Source organism: Thermobia domestica, chromosome 17 (genome assembly GCF_964235325.1).
Source record: "Thermobia domestica chromosome 17, izTheDome1.hap1.1, whole genome shotgun sequence".
Lineage (NCBI taxonomy): Eukaryota > Metazoa > Arthropoda > Insecta > Zygentoma > Lepismatidae > Thermobia > Thermobia domestica.
Window position 1 is genome coordinate 150774861 of NC_137470.1, and position 17351 is coordinate 150792211.

Below are 17351 nucleotides of genomic sequence, written 5' to 3' on the forward strand. Positions count from 1 at the left end.
ATTTACGTATCTAATGTTACTGAATCTCAAATGATTTCTAAATATTAAATTTATACAGGGTGTCCATAACCTTTTGGGTCAAATTTATACAGGTAAAAGAGGAGTCCAATATATAAGTATTTTGAGATAGGAAACCGAAGGTCGAAAACGCCTAGTTCAAGCGCCACGCCATCTTAAAGTTGTAGCAGTGTGTGAGGACAAATGGTATAAAACTTCAGTAACTACATATCGAAAAAATAAGATTATGACACCATCCTTGGGAAAGCAGAGACACGACAATCAATACGGAAATGAAAATCCGAACTTTTTGGTTTTCGAGACACGTAAAAATACTGGATACATGTGTGAACAACAGATGGCGGCCAAAATAAGTCTAAAGTATGAGATAGGAGTAGAAGGAACAATTAACAGGGGAAGTGTAGCTAAATGTGTAATATATATATATATAATATATAATATGAAAAGGATAAAGCTATTTTATTCTTACCCAATATGAAACAGTTGTATGAATCCACTCCGCCTCCTCTCGACTTTTTCCTTTGAGGACACATCAAGTCCTTTGTGTATAAATCGCCTGTAGAATACGAGGAGGACTTGCTTGCAAAGGTTCTAGCTGCCTGCTTAGTTGTGCAAGAGACGCCGGGGATATTTGAGCGAGTGAGGCAAAATTTAATTAGGCGTTGTGCTTCGTGTATCGAGGTTGGTGTCGTCACTTTGAGCAGTTACTATGAATTTTTGGTACGCACAGTGCAGTACTAGTTTGTTTGTACTAACCTTACAAACTCAGATGTAGTGTTATGCATAATAAAGCAGGTTACTTCGATCTGATAAACACATTTGTTATTGGAACGTACTTGTTCCCTCAGATTGCTGCAACTTCAGGATGACGTGGCGCTTGAACTAGCAGTTTCTGATCTTCGGTTTCCTATCTCAAAATACGTATATTGGACCCATCTATCAGTTGTATAAATTTGACCCAAAAGGATATGGACACCCTGTATAAATAACAGTTAATGCTGTTCCGTATTTATTTGAATCATTCCTTGATTACTAAATATGTAAATAAAATAAATTTATTTCGTATGCGTATTTAATCCTTGTAAAAGGGGGGGAAAATATGCTCAGTTTATTCATTTCTTTGGTATTACAAACAGTAATAAATGTTACTTTCTAAACCGCGATTTCTCCTGGAGAAAGAAATAAGGAAGCAAATCATAAAATCAAACTGTAAGCCAAGAACAACAAACAAATAAAAGCACGCAGTGATATTAGAACCAGGTTTAGATTGAAATATATTGGATCTTTTGATGCATTTTTGGATGAGGGGCCACAAAATTTTTGAACGTCTCCTAAATCGAGCTGCTTTTTTTTTTTTTTTTTTTTTTAACGGAATAGTCACATCATGCTAAGTTAAGTGATAGTTTGGGTAACATATATCTAGTTCTCCAGATATAAGGCCTATAAGAAAATTATTCCCTGAAATATATTGCGTGTTTTGATCAAAAAATCGAAATTTCTGTGCTGGTCCAGCAGGACTTGTGAAGAGTTTCCCCAGCAAAATTGCCAACCCATGGAGGAACTAGTATTAGTTATTAATAATAATAATAATAATAATAATAATAATAATAATAATAATAATATATTTTTTTATATATTTATTTATTTTTGTTTCTGCAAGTGAAGACCAGGAAAAGCCAAAATTCTTGCTATAAGCAGCAAGAAATTTTAAATCTGGACAGGATTGCTATAATTTATTTGTAAATTGAGAGTTCTTTTAATTGGCGTACTAAGGCTCTGAAGCCTTCTCCAAACATTTATTTACTAAAGTAAATTTATTTTTTTAACCCTTTATTTGGCATTTTGCTCTCAAGAAACATCGCATTCTATTGCATTATTCGCACGAATTATAACTTCAGTGATCATTTAATTGGCATTATTGCTTTCATACAATATTTATATACATGATTTGCGAGTCGCTTCTTTAGATACTTTTAATCTTCAACAGGGGACAGTCAAATTTAGTATTGCAGAAGCTTTATCTCTTACGTTCCGCGAAAGTTATTTTATTATTATTATTATTTTTTATTTGTGATATCTTGCTCTGTTGCAAAATATTTGAACGAAACTGCTACTAATTACTGAGAGTATTTCTATGATATTTTACCATAATAGGGCAATGCTGCTCAGTAGCTACACATAAGACCTATTTTATGGCAATGTTGCTTTGAAATAAACACCCTGTATTTTATAACCAATGAACTAAAATACTTTAAAAATTACGAAATTATGATCAGGAAGAAATGGTTCAACCATAAAAACAAACTAAATATCTTAATGGTAATGCTATCAATGCTTGCCAATTAAAGTGTTAAATAAATTTCATTGTTACATTGTACTATTTTCGTTATAGTTTGTTCTGCATTTTGAGAAAAGTTAAAAATCTGTGCTTTTTCACATTTTTAGGCTCCTGTAAGCATGAAGTCTGTGCTGCAAGCTGCGTGGTTGTTGACTGTTGCATTCGGAAATTTAATTGTAGTTATTGTGGCTGAGGCGAAGTTCTTCGAGAGTCAGGTATGAAAACTTCAGCTAAATGTATTGTACTGTATTTTCGTCCTTTTTTTCATGCATTTAGCACTGTATTTCAATGCGTCTGAGGTGGAGACGTCATTTATATATAAACACAAAAGTAAAAGAAACAATAGTAATGTAAATTAGACCCATTAGGTTAATAATTATGCCTTACAGAATCTTTCTTTATTCATAAATATAAACTAGCTTTAAATTTGGATTTTGGCAACATAGATAGAATCTGGTTACCTACCTTTAATGCATATTTTGGATCTGGCAATACTGACGTAACATAGACATCGCGCTTCCTTCAATTGAGCTCATTCTTTCGCACTGTGCTCTTCTCGTGATAGTTGAGCATCCTTTACGATATATTTATTCATTCTGTGGGGTGTATTCCTTCCTCTACACCTTTTTTCTCTCATCCATTATTATCTTGTTACCTTACCACTGAAAACGGGGCTAGCTTGCTGATCCGAAACGTATGAAGAGTTTCTACTTTCTCTACGGGAGGATTTATTGGTAAATAACCAGTACTTTGTTAATTCATATATATATACATATACAGGATATTTCAAAACAACACCGACAACGTTTGGGAGGTGATTCCTGACACCAAGACAAGACAAAAAGTATAGACGAACCTGGGTGCACAAATGCTTCCTTTCGGAGTTGTAGGCTGCCGAAAACACGAAAAACTTAATTTTAAAGATCCATAACTCCAAAACTATGAGATCTACCGTAGTCGGGTCAAGACTTCACTTAGGAACTAGTATGTGCCCTGACTAAATATCCAAGTTTCAGAATCCTGCGGTACTCCCTCAACAATTTTTATAGAGGTAGTTGGTGATTACTTCAAATAATATGCCCGTAGCCAAACTCCGTCTATAAAAATTGTTCTGTGAGTAGCTTAGAATTCTGAATTATGTATTTTTGGATAGCGCACATACTAGTTTCTAAGTGAAGTCTTGACTCGACTACGGTAGGTCCAATAGTTTTGGAGCTATGGGCATTTAAAGTTCATTTTTTTAATGTTTTCGGCAGCCTATAACTCCGAAAGGAAACATTCGTGCACGCAGGTTGGTCTATACTTTTTGTCTTGTCTTGGGGTCAAGAATCACCTCCCAAACGTTATCGGTGTTGTTTTGAAACACCGTGTATACATGGTTATGACTAAATAGACATGTTTATAATCAATTCTCCCCCCCCCCCCCAAAAAAAAACTATAAGTGTTTGCAGCTGTATTCACTGCTACGGTCCTCGTTAGAGATAACTTTGTATACGAAGCTTAATGTAAGATTTCTCATATAAGAATGTGCCTCGTATATACTATTCGGAACTTGATTTTTCCTAGTTTATTTTTACTACAGAAAAATATATCTAATTGTAATTGACTGTATTTAGTAAACACTAGCTGAATCTGTGATCTCTACTCAGTGCATCATTCACATATAAACATGAATATCCTTGTCATTCCTCACAACATCTGTACATGTCACTTTACAGACACAAGTGAAAGACATCTTGATAAAAATCGACAAGAGGTACACTCATGTCTAAAACTGTTGTCGCAGGTCTATAACTATGTTGTTCTAGGAATATAATTTGATAACAAATTTGCCCGGTATTTCTTATAATGTTAGTATGTGTATAATCGGCAAAGACGTGTATGTGGCAAATTTCATGTCAAAAGAGCAGTAAATAAGAACAATAAAACGAAAATAAAATTTTCTTGTCCATTTAGCAACATTTTATTTTACTTACTAATAATTTTCGTATTTATACTTATTTTCCTATGGAATTTACCAGAAATATACATTTCCCGATTATACACACAGTTTCAGTGTTAAAAGTGCCCTGCAAAATAATTATCGAATTATATTCTTACAAGAAGACAGTTATAGATATGCGACAATAATTTTGGACATGAGTGTACCATAAAGGGGAGATTTTTTCCATTATTTTTTTCAATTTCTCGCATCGTTTGCAAGATTTGAGCCTATTTTTCGTTGGAGTTTCTAATTCATGTATGATCAGTGTTTTCTTTCTTCTTGCATGCAGTATGTAATAAGCAAATACTTTACACACAGAATTAATTATAATGTCAGTGATATTTATATGGTCTTCATTGAGCAAAACACTCCAAACAATAAATCTTAGACTGGAGAAATTGTTATTCTTAGTTTTTCATTATCATTTGGTCATGAAAACAGACACAGGAGTGATATGCTAACCTCGTATACACATATGCGGCGTTGCGATGTATAATTCGTAAGATATGATGCTTTACTTTTTAAAATTTCAGTACTTCCAGCGTACCCCTAATAAGTATAATAAATAAATAACGGTCATTTTTTTAAATATTCAATTAGAACTGAACAATCTACACAAAATTAGCAATAGATCAGTGAAGACGACATTTTTCTATGGCTTGAGATTTCAGAGATATCATTGTTTAAAAAAAATTGGCCATAAACATATACTTTTCTTGGCCACAAACACATAAACCTAGTATTTTAATATGTAGATGAATAATACTGAGTAAAATTATAAACATGTACAGCGGACTGTTTTTAATTCGAACTTGGATAATTCGAATTGGATAATTCGAACAAAAGTTTATTCCCCTTGAAAACTGTACTAAAAACAATTGTAAAAAATCGTGGGTAATTCGAACTTTTGAACCTCCTGTTTGGATAATTCGAAGTATTTACATTGAAAAATCCGCAGTGTTCCACAGATTGCAAACAGAACAATGCGATTTCAACTGCTTTTTGTTTATCTGTTATCTTATCCAAAGACGACCGTGGAAAAGACAAAGCTTTGTTTGTTGATACCATCTCCGCTGGACTCCCTCCCGCTATAGAGAATCCGGCAGAAGGAGGTTGGTGTGCATCTCTCCTTCTCCTCAATAACCTGGAAGTGTCCATCCCTTCTGTAGAAGTGTGAACGACCTTGAATCTTGTCCCCCCACTCGCAGTTGACGTGTAGTCCCACTAGCAAGAACGAGACATTTGTGCAATTCTTTTTAACTGAACTAAAAGCAGTGACAATAAAAATATAAGCAGATTCGTTTGTAATCTATTGGCATGCATTATGCACGAAATAAATAAATAAATTTGCAAGACTTTGCTAAAAGAAAAAATCGCGGCACGTAGTCTAATTCCTTAAGAAAATGTGATGTTTTAAGTTAAGGTACATTGTATGCTAATTAGTTTTTCATATACAGTAGTTATTTTGTTTCCTTGATTTTACTTTGAAATGAGAGTTTTTGGTTAATTCGAACTTTTTGGTGTCTCTTTGGACTTCGAATTAGAGAGAGACCACTGTATATGGATCTTTTTTATTTTCAGGCAAATGAATTTTTCCTGTTTGCTGGTCTGATGGTAGCCGATATGTTCATCTTCATGTTGATGGCAATGAGATATAAATACGTGGACGTTAAGGATAACGAGAGCGATACGGATGAGGCGCAAAATGGTGAAATTCCGTTATCTACACCAAAGGGAAAGAAAGGCTTTGAAAACAGAGGATTCGAAGATGATGCGAAAATCTAACAATTTCCGGATGTCGCATATAAAGGAACGAACTGAATGAAAAGGCACATTGAGAATTGAGTGAAAGGAGTCGGTATATACAAGTAAACATGAAGATATTTTTGTAGATATGAGTGAATGAATGATTAAAAAAGAGTAGAACGCTTTTTTGTGATATTTTTCAATTTGTGTGATTATTTTATATATGTAGCTTTGTCATTTCCATAAACATTCATCATAATTCTTCTCTCTTCTAATGTGTATATATAATTTGAGAACAATCGTACATAGAGCAGTAGAACAATCAATTGAACTTTGCCATTCAATCCGAACGATATGCCTACTGTATACGAGAGTTTTATTGACTCAAGGTTGGTTATTTAATGTATACTTTGTAAATTTCTATTTATTTCCAGCTTTAATTATGACCGTCCTGCTATCTTTGTTTCAAAATGCTATTTGTATCATGTTATGTGTATGATAGATTGTAACGAAAATGAAAATATCAAAAGTATACTGCTTTAATATCATGTTTGGTGACTTGTATACAAAAGCTATGTCCGGTTTATAAAAATTTTGTAGAAACTTCAATCATAAACAGGCTTTTCGAAAGTGAGAAATGATCCTAAAAAGTAGGAAAAAATATTGGTTTAGAAGGTTGAAGCATGGGGAATATTACTAGTTAAGCGTACAGAAAGCTTGAAAGCAAGTTGGTGATAACGGCAGTTAGGCTGCCTTCACACTAGGATCTTCCGAGCCGCTCGCATGAGCCGCTTATGTGAACCTGTATTGTGAAGGCATTGAATACTTCTGAGCCGCTCAAAAGATCGTGATACCAAAATGGCAGGCATGCTAGAGTCAGAAGAAGCTGCAGCTTTAATCTTGGTGATTAATTGCAAGAAGAAAAAAGAAAAGAAGATATCGAACAATGTGGATTCAGCCTATATATTGAACAAGACTGAAAGAATGTTCATCTTACAGTCTGTTTCGTAACCTGAGAGATGAAAGAAAATTCTTCAATTACTTCAGGATTTCTATATCTTCGTTTGACAAACTGTAGAATAGTATAAAGTGTGCATTTCAACAGAGTAACACCAAAATGAGAAAACGTTTAACATCAAATATATGTACATTTTTTTTTTTTCCAAATGAGTTCACGCTGACGTGTGAAGGGCTCTCATAAAACTGCGTGCTATTTTCTTCTCCACCAGCAGCCCGCTCGAGCCAACTACTGGTGCGGTGATCTTTATAGCAGTTCAGAACCGCGGCTCACTTGCACCGCAGCGCATGTGTGAAGGCGTATACATAAGACAATGTAAAGCTAGCACCTGCAGCTCACGCGAGCGGCTCACAGGATCCTAGTGTGAAGGCTTCCTTAAACGACAAATACATCTTAATTCATAGAAATAATTTTCTCTCAATTGATGTCCAATTGAAATTAGAAGCCACATCCTACAGATTATTTTCTAATAAAACTTGCCATACTTCCTATAGTTTGTTTTCGTCGCAAAGTTACTAGGATTTTAGTGCTTGCTGTAATAGGTATTTTGATCTGTTTTTCCTTAACTTATGTTAACATGGGTACTTTGGATTACATGCAGTTAAACTTCGTTTTACTTTTTAAAGAATAACCTTGATTCTATTCTATTTTAATAACTTCAGGTAGGAAACCTAAATTTATTTCCTTGGTAGAAAGATTTATTCGTTTTTAGTTATTTTTCTACAAGAATCTTTAATTTGTTTTGATCTTATTACACGTTGTGTTTTGTACCAACTCTATCAAGAAAGTAATCTGTAAGGCAGACAAGAGTCATCTATGTTCCTAAAACTTCTTAATGGTTTGTACACGGTGTTACAAAAATGTGTAAATATTTTTGGAACAGATTTTTCAGATCAAAATAAGAAAAAAGTTCATATGGACCTGTGCTCAAAAGTGGATAGTTTCGGAGTTATAGGGTGACGAAAACGTGAAACAAGTGAAATTTAAAAGTTCATAGCTCCACTACTACGGGGCCTATCGTAGTCGGGTTAAGATATCAGTGAGGAACTGGTATCTGAACTATCCAAATATCCATGTTTAACAATGCTCCAGTACTTGCACACCAATTGTAGAGAGGTAGGTGGAAAGTGATCAAGTACTCCCAAACAACCTATCTAAAAATGGTGTTGCAAGTACAGGAGGTTCTGAAAGATGGATATTTGGATACTTCAGCTAGTAGTTTCTGACTGAGGTCTTGACCGGACTACGATCGGTCCTATAGTAGTGAAACTATAGACCAGCGTTTCCCAACCTTTTTCTACTTGCGGCACACTAAGGGTGTAACTTGAATTCTCGCGGCACACTCATAGATATTATTATTTGCAAATATAAAATACCATGGTATTTTTTTTTTTTTTTTTTTCGTGATTACTGCTATTCTTCTCACAGAGATGAAAGCTCGATCACTGGTTTTCCCCTATGCTAATTCATTATGCTTATTTTTTATTCTAATTTTAAAATAGAAAACAATTGCAATGAAATATAGGACTCAGATTTTTAAAATTTCTTTTTCGAAAACTGTATCCAACCTTTCACTAAGAACGAAGATCACTAAATAACGAACGAACAAACAAATGTTTTGTACTTTTAACTTTGCTGTTTTAACCAAAACCGGTGCATATTATTGCAATCACACAGCTTGCGATGAGTCGAAGTCAAAACACAGCTGTTGAACAAAGTTTTGTTCTGTCATTCACGTGCGAATAAGTGTTCTACGAACGTTCATTTGACGCGTACCGTACAAGTGCTTCCATTTCTCGGTGTTAGTATGACTTTCAATTGAAGCGTAACATAGCAGCTAACCGTGTAAATGTGTACGAGGTGAAATACTGTCTTCTACACAGTAATAGATGTAGAATAATATATTACAATTACAGTAATTTTTTCCATGGTAGAAATTCATAGTAATGTGAAATACAAAAATATACATTTTTTCCTATGTCTTGCAATTTGGTTGCTATAGAACTAATAATTTTGTTTCGATTTCCTCGCGGCACACCAGCGGTCCATTTACGCGTTTCCCAACTGGTATAGCAGCGTTTCCCAAGTATAGCAGCGTTTCCCAACTGGTGTGCCGCGGCACACCAGTTGGGAAACGCTGCTATAGACATTTGAAGTTCATTTTTTCATGTTCTCGGCACCCTATAGCTACGAAACTATGCATTTCCGACCATAGGTCCATATGAATTTTTTTTTTCTTATTTTGATCTGAGGAATCTATTCCTAAAATTTTGTGACAAATTTTTGTAATACCCTGTATATCACATAGAAAGAAGTATTAGGGCTTTTTCGTGGCTATATTACTAGCACATGCACCTTTTCGCGGTAGATTCTGTTAAGATTTTCGGCGGGAACTGATGTGATTCGAATTCTAAGCTAAGCTGAAGGTCCAAGTCTCATATAGCCTTGATGCTACAGAGACGTTGAATTCCAGATTAACCAACCGATTCGATTCAAGACAAGACATGTTCGTTCAAAAGAAGGTTATTATTTCAATTTGGTATATATTTCTAGAATAAATTGGAAGAATACTTCATTTCCGTATATGCTTTTATTGATTTCTTGTGTATTGATTTTTGCAATGTTGTTTGTGCAGTCGCTTTTAAAATAGAATTTCTGTGATATATTACATGTTGTGAATAGATTATTTAATTAGAATAGTATTTTCCTAAAATCATTTTATTTTTTATTAGCAGATAGCTAATAAAATAAATTCATTTAAAAACTAATTGGGAATAGAATTTTACATGCACTGATGTAGGGTTTGTTGCGTTTGAAGAGAGAGAAATACAAAGAATCTTGGCGTGTTCAAAGAATTGCTTTGGTGATAGGTAATGTGAGTTTTTTTTTTAGTTACGAGGGTCGGCCAGAAAGTAAAAAAAAAAAAAATTATTTTGGCATGGTTAAATAAAAACAAGAGATATCACCACAAAACTTATTTACAAAGCCACAGGACTTTCCTCTACTTTTGTATATAATCCCCATAGTTGTCAAGACACTTGTTATAACGTGGGACCAGTCTTTCAATACCGATGTTATAGTCTTTGGCCGCCAAAGATTTGAACCAGGCTGTCACTGCTTGCTTGAGTTCTTCATCGTTTGCGAACTGTTCTCCACCGAAAAAATCCTTAAGTTTCGGGAGTAAGTGAAAATCACTTGGTACTAAGTTAGAGCTGTAAGCAGGATGAGTGTTTTCTTCGACCTTTTCCTTTAGTTCTTCCGTAACAAATGAATGCCTCTTACTCCGATCTTTATCATGCACGCTGTTCCTTACTGGATTAAACATAATGCACCATTTCCTCACCGATAACTCGTTCATTGCACTATCACCATAAACATTCTTTATTTGTTTATAAATTTCAATAGGCTTAACATTTTGCGCGTTCAGAAAACGAACGACACTCCGCACTTCAGATTTGTAGGGATTTTCGATTGGCGCCACCATTTTGAATCGCTGCAAAAACAAGTAGCATGACTGCACAGGATTGTGACTAGGCTCACACTCACGTGAAGCTTAAGTGCCATGCAGCGGTCGCAGTGGTGGGGGGTCGGCGTCGCGCCCGATGCGCAATCGTTCCTTACTTTCTGGACGGCCCTCGTATTTTAAATCAAAGATTCGGTTAAGAACGTGTAAAATTGAGATAAATTATGAAGTACCATCAGTATTACGTGGTGTGTTTGAATATCTCCATGCTTCTTGTGACGCAAATGGTTCAACTTCTACTACTGTATGTTGAAAGTATTAATTTCTGGTAAATAAAAATAATTTATTGTGTCATCCCTTCTATCTTGGATATTATCAGAATCTTATATTTTTCATGATAAAATTTTGTACTAATTTATTTTTATATGAGTTAAAATCGCCTGGAAACGTATGTAATATTTACAATTAGAAAAATAAACAAACAAAACACATAATACACGTTTGTATAAATTAAATGACGAAAACTTTTAAAATGTATTAAGTTGAAAAGCATTGTTTATTGTGATACTGTACGGTTTAGGCTATTGTACATAAAATAAAATAGCTATTCATGAACTGAGTTTATTTTTTAATCTATCTATATAAATGAAAATGACAGTGACCATGTTTGTGACAATAACTCTTGAACCACCCAACCGATCTCGATTAAATTTTCAACATAGATGAGATTCCCACCTGGGATAATTATCATTTTTCTTTGACGTTGCAACTTAAGGGAGGTGGGAGGTGTTTAAAAGTGATCGAAAATGACTGATATTAGTGTCGAATCCATAGTTTTCGGGGTCGCTGAGAAGAGTGGCACTTCCGATGTCGATTAAATCTAAATTCAGTCGTGCAGCTTGGGGAGGGGGATATATATATAAAATATAAGATCCAAAGTTTTGAAAGTAACTTTATGTGACTTAACTCTAACCACGCGAGTGATCTCGATCAAATTGTCAACATACAGGGTGACCCAAATTAGATATACACCCCTGCATTGATCAAGTATTCTATAACATTTTAGTTTATGGGTTTATTTGGTTCGGCTCTTCCGAGCTTAATGTATAAGTAAAAACACATTAAGTACAAATAATAAAGAAACTAAGTCTACCTGATGGATAACAATAAGAAATGATATAAAATGCAATGAGCTGATCAATACGGTACTGTATACTTACTTTTAGGTCACGCTGTAGATGAGATTCGAACCTGGGATGGCTTTTATCATTTCACTTAGACGGTGCAACGTAGAGGAGAGGGAGATATGTGAAAATGATGGAAAATGACCGATATTGCGGGCGATTTGGGGTCGCTGAGATTAATCGAAATCTTCCGAAACTTTGGGGAGTGGGAGATATATAAAAATGATCGAAAACGACCGATATCAGTGAGCGCTTCTGTAATAGTAAAAAGTGACAAACTAACGGAACATATTACTAATTGTCCTTATTTTAACCCACAGAAGCGGATAATTGACCCTTGTAGGTAGTATTTGACAGTGTTTTCCAGGTAACATTCCGTGGGACTGTTCAAATATGCATGTAACAATGATGGGTATTTAAAAGATACACTAGACTCCCCTAGAAGAACACAATTAACAATCCAGTGAATTTCTTCTTTCATTCTGAATTTTCTACATTTTCCATGAATTGTTTCTGTGTATTAATTTAATTGAATGAAATATAACGGATAAATAGATTTTTCTTAACGTTTAATTACGTCAAAATAGCTTTTCTTTTGAATGTAAAGCTATTTAATCCCTATATTCGTCAGTAGCGGATGGCATAAACAGGAAAATATATAAATATAGAACTTATAAACATAGAACAAGAGACTGCTTCACTAAGCTGGAAACATTACATTACTTTTTATCATGGAGTTTCTTAGATTCAATTAAAAAAAAAATCAAAAGATCCATAATATTTCAGGCAAAAATTTTCTTGTAGGTGTCATATCTGGAGAACTATATATAATGTAGCCAAACCTCAACTGTCAGTTAACTCAGTATGATGTGTTCATTCCGTAAAAGATACGAAAACTCGATTTAGGGGCCGTTCAAAAATTCTGTGGTTCCGGATCCAAAAAGTAATTATTGGGCAAGATCGCAATCTTTTAATCAATTTTTATTGGATCATTCCTAAAATTCTTGGCCAAGGTCAAAGCTTTTGATCCATTTTTTGGGGAGGATCATTCCTAAAATTCTTGCTCAAGATCGCAAACTTTTGATCCATTTTTTGTTTCGGATCATTCCTAAAAATCTTGGTCAAGATCGCAAACTTTTGATCCATTTTTTGTTTCGGATCATTCCTAAAATTCTTGGTCAAGATCCCAAGCTTTTGATTCATTTCTTTGATCATTCCTAAAATTCTTGTTTCTCTTCGTAAATATCCACACCAAGTTACGTAGGTTATTCAATTTAAGTAAGTAGACTTTACATATGAAGAATAGTCGACCCCAATCAGTCGGTGCAGAAAATTTCAGTACAAAGGTATGAAGACAATTAATCCGTTATTCATCTTAGATTTTTTCTGGTATATATTGGTTTCGTCAAGACACAAATTATATTGAATGTTTTGAAGTGCAAATTTATTAATATTAAACTATGATGAAAGTTATAGTTAAAAAGTAATACTAAAATACAGATCAGCGTTTGAAAGAAACAGTTAGTAATAGTAAACAAGAAATACAAATTAAACAGAATTTAAACTAAGAGAAAGATAAATAGGGATAAGGTTTACTTTAGTTTTTAATTATAACTTCCATTATAGTTCAGTAGAGTATTAACAATTTGTAGCAATCTTCAAAACATTCGAGTAACGTCCGTAAGTCGTAAATGGCGTAAGCCCTAAAGTAAGAACACATACCATAAATTTTAAGTCTTCTGCAGTTTAGAACTTAAGCCATTTAGGACCTCTGCATTATAGGACATGTGCCGTTTCGGTCTTATCCCGTTCAGGGCTAGTGCAGCTTGATTTTTAGAACCTGTGCTCTTTAGGAATTTGTCTGTTCCATTCACTTGCTTTAGTTCTGAAATTCATCATCACCACACAGAACTGTGATCGTACAGTAGTTATCACAATGCTGTTACGAAAGTAGCTAATTCCAACGGTAACTACTATATCTATATTATAAAAGAGAACGCACAAATCCTTTGTTAGCTCATCACGCTAATACGGCTGAACCAATTTCTTTTATTTTTGGGGGGTTATTAGGATTTGGACCCTAGATGGTTTTTATCATATCACTTTAATTTTTAATTACCAGTGTCTTGAGATAATTGACCATTCAAGTGTCCATACGTACAAATCCTTTGTTATTAGTTCATCATAGGTAAAAATAAACGTATTTATATGCAACCCGCATGACCGTGTCACTCGGCGGGTTAACATAAATGACAGGCGCTATAATGTTAACATTTACTGCAATTTGAAAGCGAAAAAGTAAAAATTATCTAAGTAACAAAGTTTATTGCGTTCCGGGGTGACCGCAGCGAAGCGGGGTGAACGCTGCTATCACTCGGCGGGTTAACATAAATGACAGGCGCTATAATGTTAACATTTAATGCAATTTGAAAGCGAAAAAGTAAAAATTATCTAAGTAACAAAGTTTATTGCGTTCCGGGGTGACCGCAGCGAAGCGGGGTGAACGCTGCTAGTTTATTAATATTATCATCGATGAAACGCCTTTCATAACTTAACCAGTTGAGAATGCTCCAAGAGCATCGCCAGAACGAACTTAAAAAGAATGGGGAGATTGAGTGGGAAGGATAACTGATTTTTCCTACATGTAAATCTTTTTATCCGCACCGTCTTCTGATATCGCAAAAGTTCGCAAAATATCATCTGTCTATGAGTTATGGTTCCCGAGATATGATTCCTTAAACCTCCCGAAATCGGAACTATTTCTTGGCCAATGTCTCGGGAACGATAAGTCATAGAGAGATGATATTAGTTTTCAATACCTAAGAGGATGGTAAACATTTTGGTAGCCAGTGACCAGTTGGCACCGGGTACTGTTCGGCATCAAAACGTTCGCCATTCTCTTAGGTATTGATCAACGCCAATATATTCTCTTTTACAACTTATGGTTCCCGAGATATTGGTCCTTAAATCTCCCGAAATTGGATATTTTTGGCCAATATCTCGTGAACGGTAAGAGTGACGCAAAAAATTCGATCACTTTCTCAGATAGTTTTTGATGCTCTATCGAATGGAGTACTCAGAATGGAAATAAATCGCATATATATATATATATATATATATATATATATATATATATATATATATATATATATATATATAAAATATAAATACATAGATAGAAAGAGAAAATTCAGTAACGAACTTCTTAAGTTCGTTGAAAATGCATGTTTCTTTTTCTACTACAATGTGATTCTGCCTCACTGAGCTATGATACAAACCAGGAATACTCATCCGCTTTGATATATGTCGCACCCCCGTATATTTACCTCACATGTGCCCCCAAGCAGCAGCTATTGCTTCTGGGGCCAGTGGCATGCTTCTGTAATCCAATTCTCTGGAAAGCTAAATGATGTGGTGGGGAACGACCTGGGAGTTAATTTTCCATGATGATCTGTGCACCCAACTATACCGAGTTCAAGCTTCAGTCGTTGTTGAGAGCCTAGGTTAAATAATAGGTCCCATGCTTTTTAAACATGACATTGCATAAGAACGCGAACATAGAAATTCAAACTCAGCTATTGCTTTAAACAGTGAATGTTAGTGATCAAATCTAAATTGACTCGCGCTACGCAAAATAGTGACAATTTTCCTGGAGGCTTCAAGCAGTTTTTGATACATTGCATAACTAATAGGATATCCCCGTGCCCTATTGGGAACACCGCCATGGCCGGTCCCAAACCCGTGCTAAGAAAGAGGAAGGGACTCAAGTATATGAGCTGGCCACCCTGTCAAACGCTCCACATTTGAATTTACATAAACTGGGCTTGAGAGAATTAAAACATCTCTTCCTGTACTTCTCTCTTCCTCAAAGCTCGAGTCGACAGGATCATGAGCATACTTTTCAACGGTACCACTTGCTTGTGCCTATTATCCCTTTGGGTATTCTATGGTACAATTTGTACCATACGGGTGTTTCATGGTACATTGCGTTATAACTCTTCTATTTGAGCTTTTTCGTCCGGTTTTTTTTTTCAAGTCCAGAGGCATTGTAGAAAACGTTACGTATGGCTTCACACCTTCCTGCGTCCAGACATAGGAGGTGATGACGTCATAATTTTAAAATATATATTTTTTCTTATGAAGCCTATGTTCATTATTTTTTGGCGGGCTTATTTTTGCACCTAGAAGATTGAAATTGTGCACAAACATTCAGTCCACCGAGTAGTATTTACCAGATTTTATCAGGTTTCTGCGTTAAAACAGGGGGTCCAGAGGGGCTAAAAGTTAAAAAAAGGGATATTTAGACCCAAAAATCCCTTTTTTCGGGATTTTCCCGCCTTAGATACATGATAGAGACATGCGGGTGGTACCACCTGAAAGGCAGTTCTATTCTGAAGAGAATGATTGGCGGATTATAGTCATAGGGTAAATAGAGATGTCTCAGGAAATTTTTTACCTGAGATCATGGTGTTTTGCGGTAATTTGAGGCATTGTGGGGATTCTTGATAAAATTTCTCCCGCCCTTAGTATTCAAGATAGAAACTTGAAATTTGGCACATACATTCAATCTACCAAGTACTATTTATCAGATTTTTTGAGATCTCTACGTTCACACAGGGCCGCTCCAGAGGGGCCCAAAGTGTGAAAAAATTCCCTCCGAAATTTTCCCTTTGACATCAATTTTTCCTCTTCTGGTATATGATATGGGCATGCAAGTGGTACCATTTGAAAGCCAGCTTCTGAAGAGAATGAGGTATGAACCATGGTCCTAGGATAAATAGTGACGATGCAGTAGCTGCTTGACTGAAAGTCTAAAAAAATACCCCAAAAGCCCCCAATCCCTAAAGGACTATACACCAGAAATGGGAAAATTAGGAAAAACAAGATTTTTTTTCGAATTTTTTTTCAATATTTGTGTGCCCCTCTAGCCCAGACCTAAGTTCACGTAGGGATCTGTTTTTTTTTTTTAAAAAAAACGTAGTTATGTACACAATGCGTGTGCAAAATTTCAACCTTGTATCTTGAAAACTAAGGGCGGAAGTAAGTTTTGAAAGTCTGAAGATGACCTATTTTACATATATTACCTATTTTAAAAATTTACCGCGTCATCACTATTTGACCTAGAATCACGGTTTAAACGCCATTTTCTTCAGCACAACAAGCTCTTTCCAACAACGCTACTCACATGTCCATATCATACACCTGAACTGGGAAATTCTAATATCTTGAAAACTAAGGACGTGTAATTATTTTGAAATTTGACTTAAGAAAAAAAAAGGTCACGCCCCTCCGTCCCCACATGGAGCCGCCAAGTTGACCATCCGGTTCAAAAATGACTGGGCTGTTTATTTGTCCATGCTTGACTTGAACAATAAAAAAAATCGGCTTAAATACCTGTTATAGAACCTAAATAAGCGGTCAAAGACAATATTACTCGATGGTAACAAAAGTTAACATAAATTCTGAAAGGGTTAAACGGGTCAATAACACGGACCATTGGACCCGGGAACAAACATGATACTTTACAACCAAATTTTGATGTGAAATAGGATATTGTTGCCGTCCCAAGCGGGAGAGTGCGATTGATGCCCCCAAATGGG

The 17351-nt window shown here is 35.2% G+C and overlaps 1 protein-coding gene across 4 annotated transcripts in view; it reads left to right on the forward strand.

Moving 5' to 3' along the window:
- The window catches only part of LOC145674409 (solute carrier family 15 member 1), a 301314-nt gene extending 290132 nt beyond the window's left edge, over positions 1–11182 (forward strand). For all 4 annotated transcript variants that reach the window (XM_081744435.1, XM_081744434.1, XM_081744436.1 and 1 more), the window contains 2 exons: positions 2464–2571; positions 5922–11182. In XM_081744435.1, coding sequence (XP_081600561.1) covers positions 2464–2571; positions 5922–6125 — 312 coding nt within the window. In that variant the 3' untranslated portion in view covers positions 6126–11182. The remainder of the gene's footprint in view (positions 1–2463; positions 2572–5921) is intronic.
- The last annotated feature ends 6169 nt before the right edge of the window (positions 11183–17351 follow it).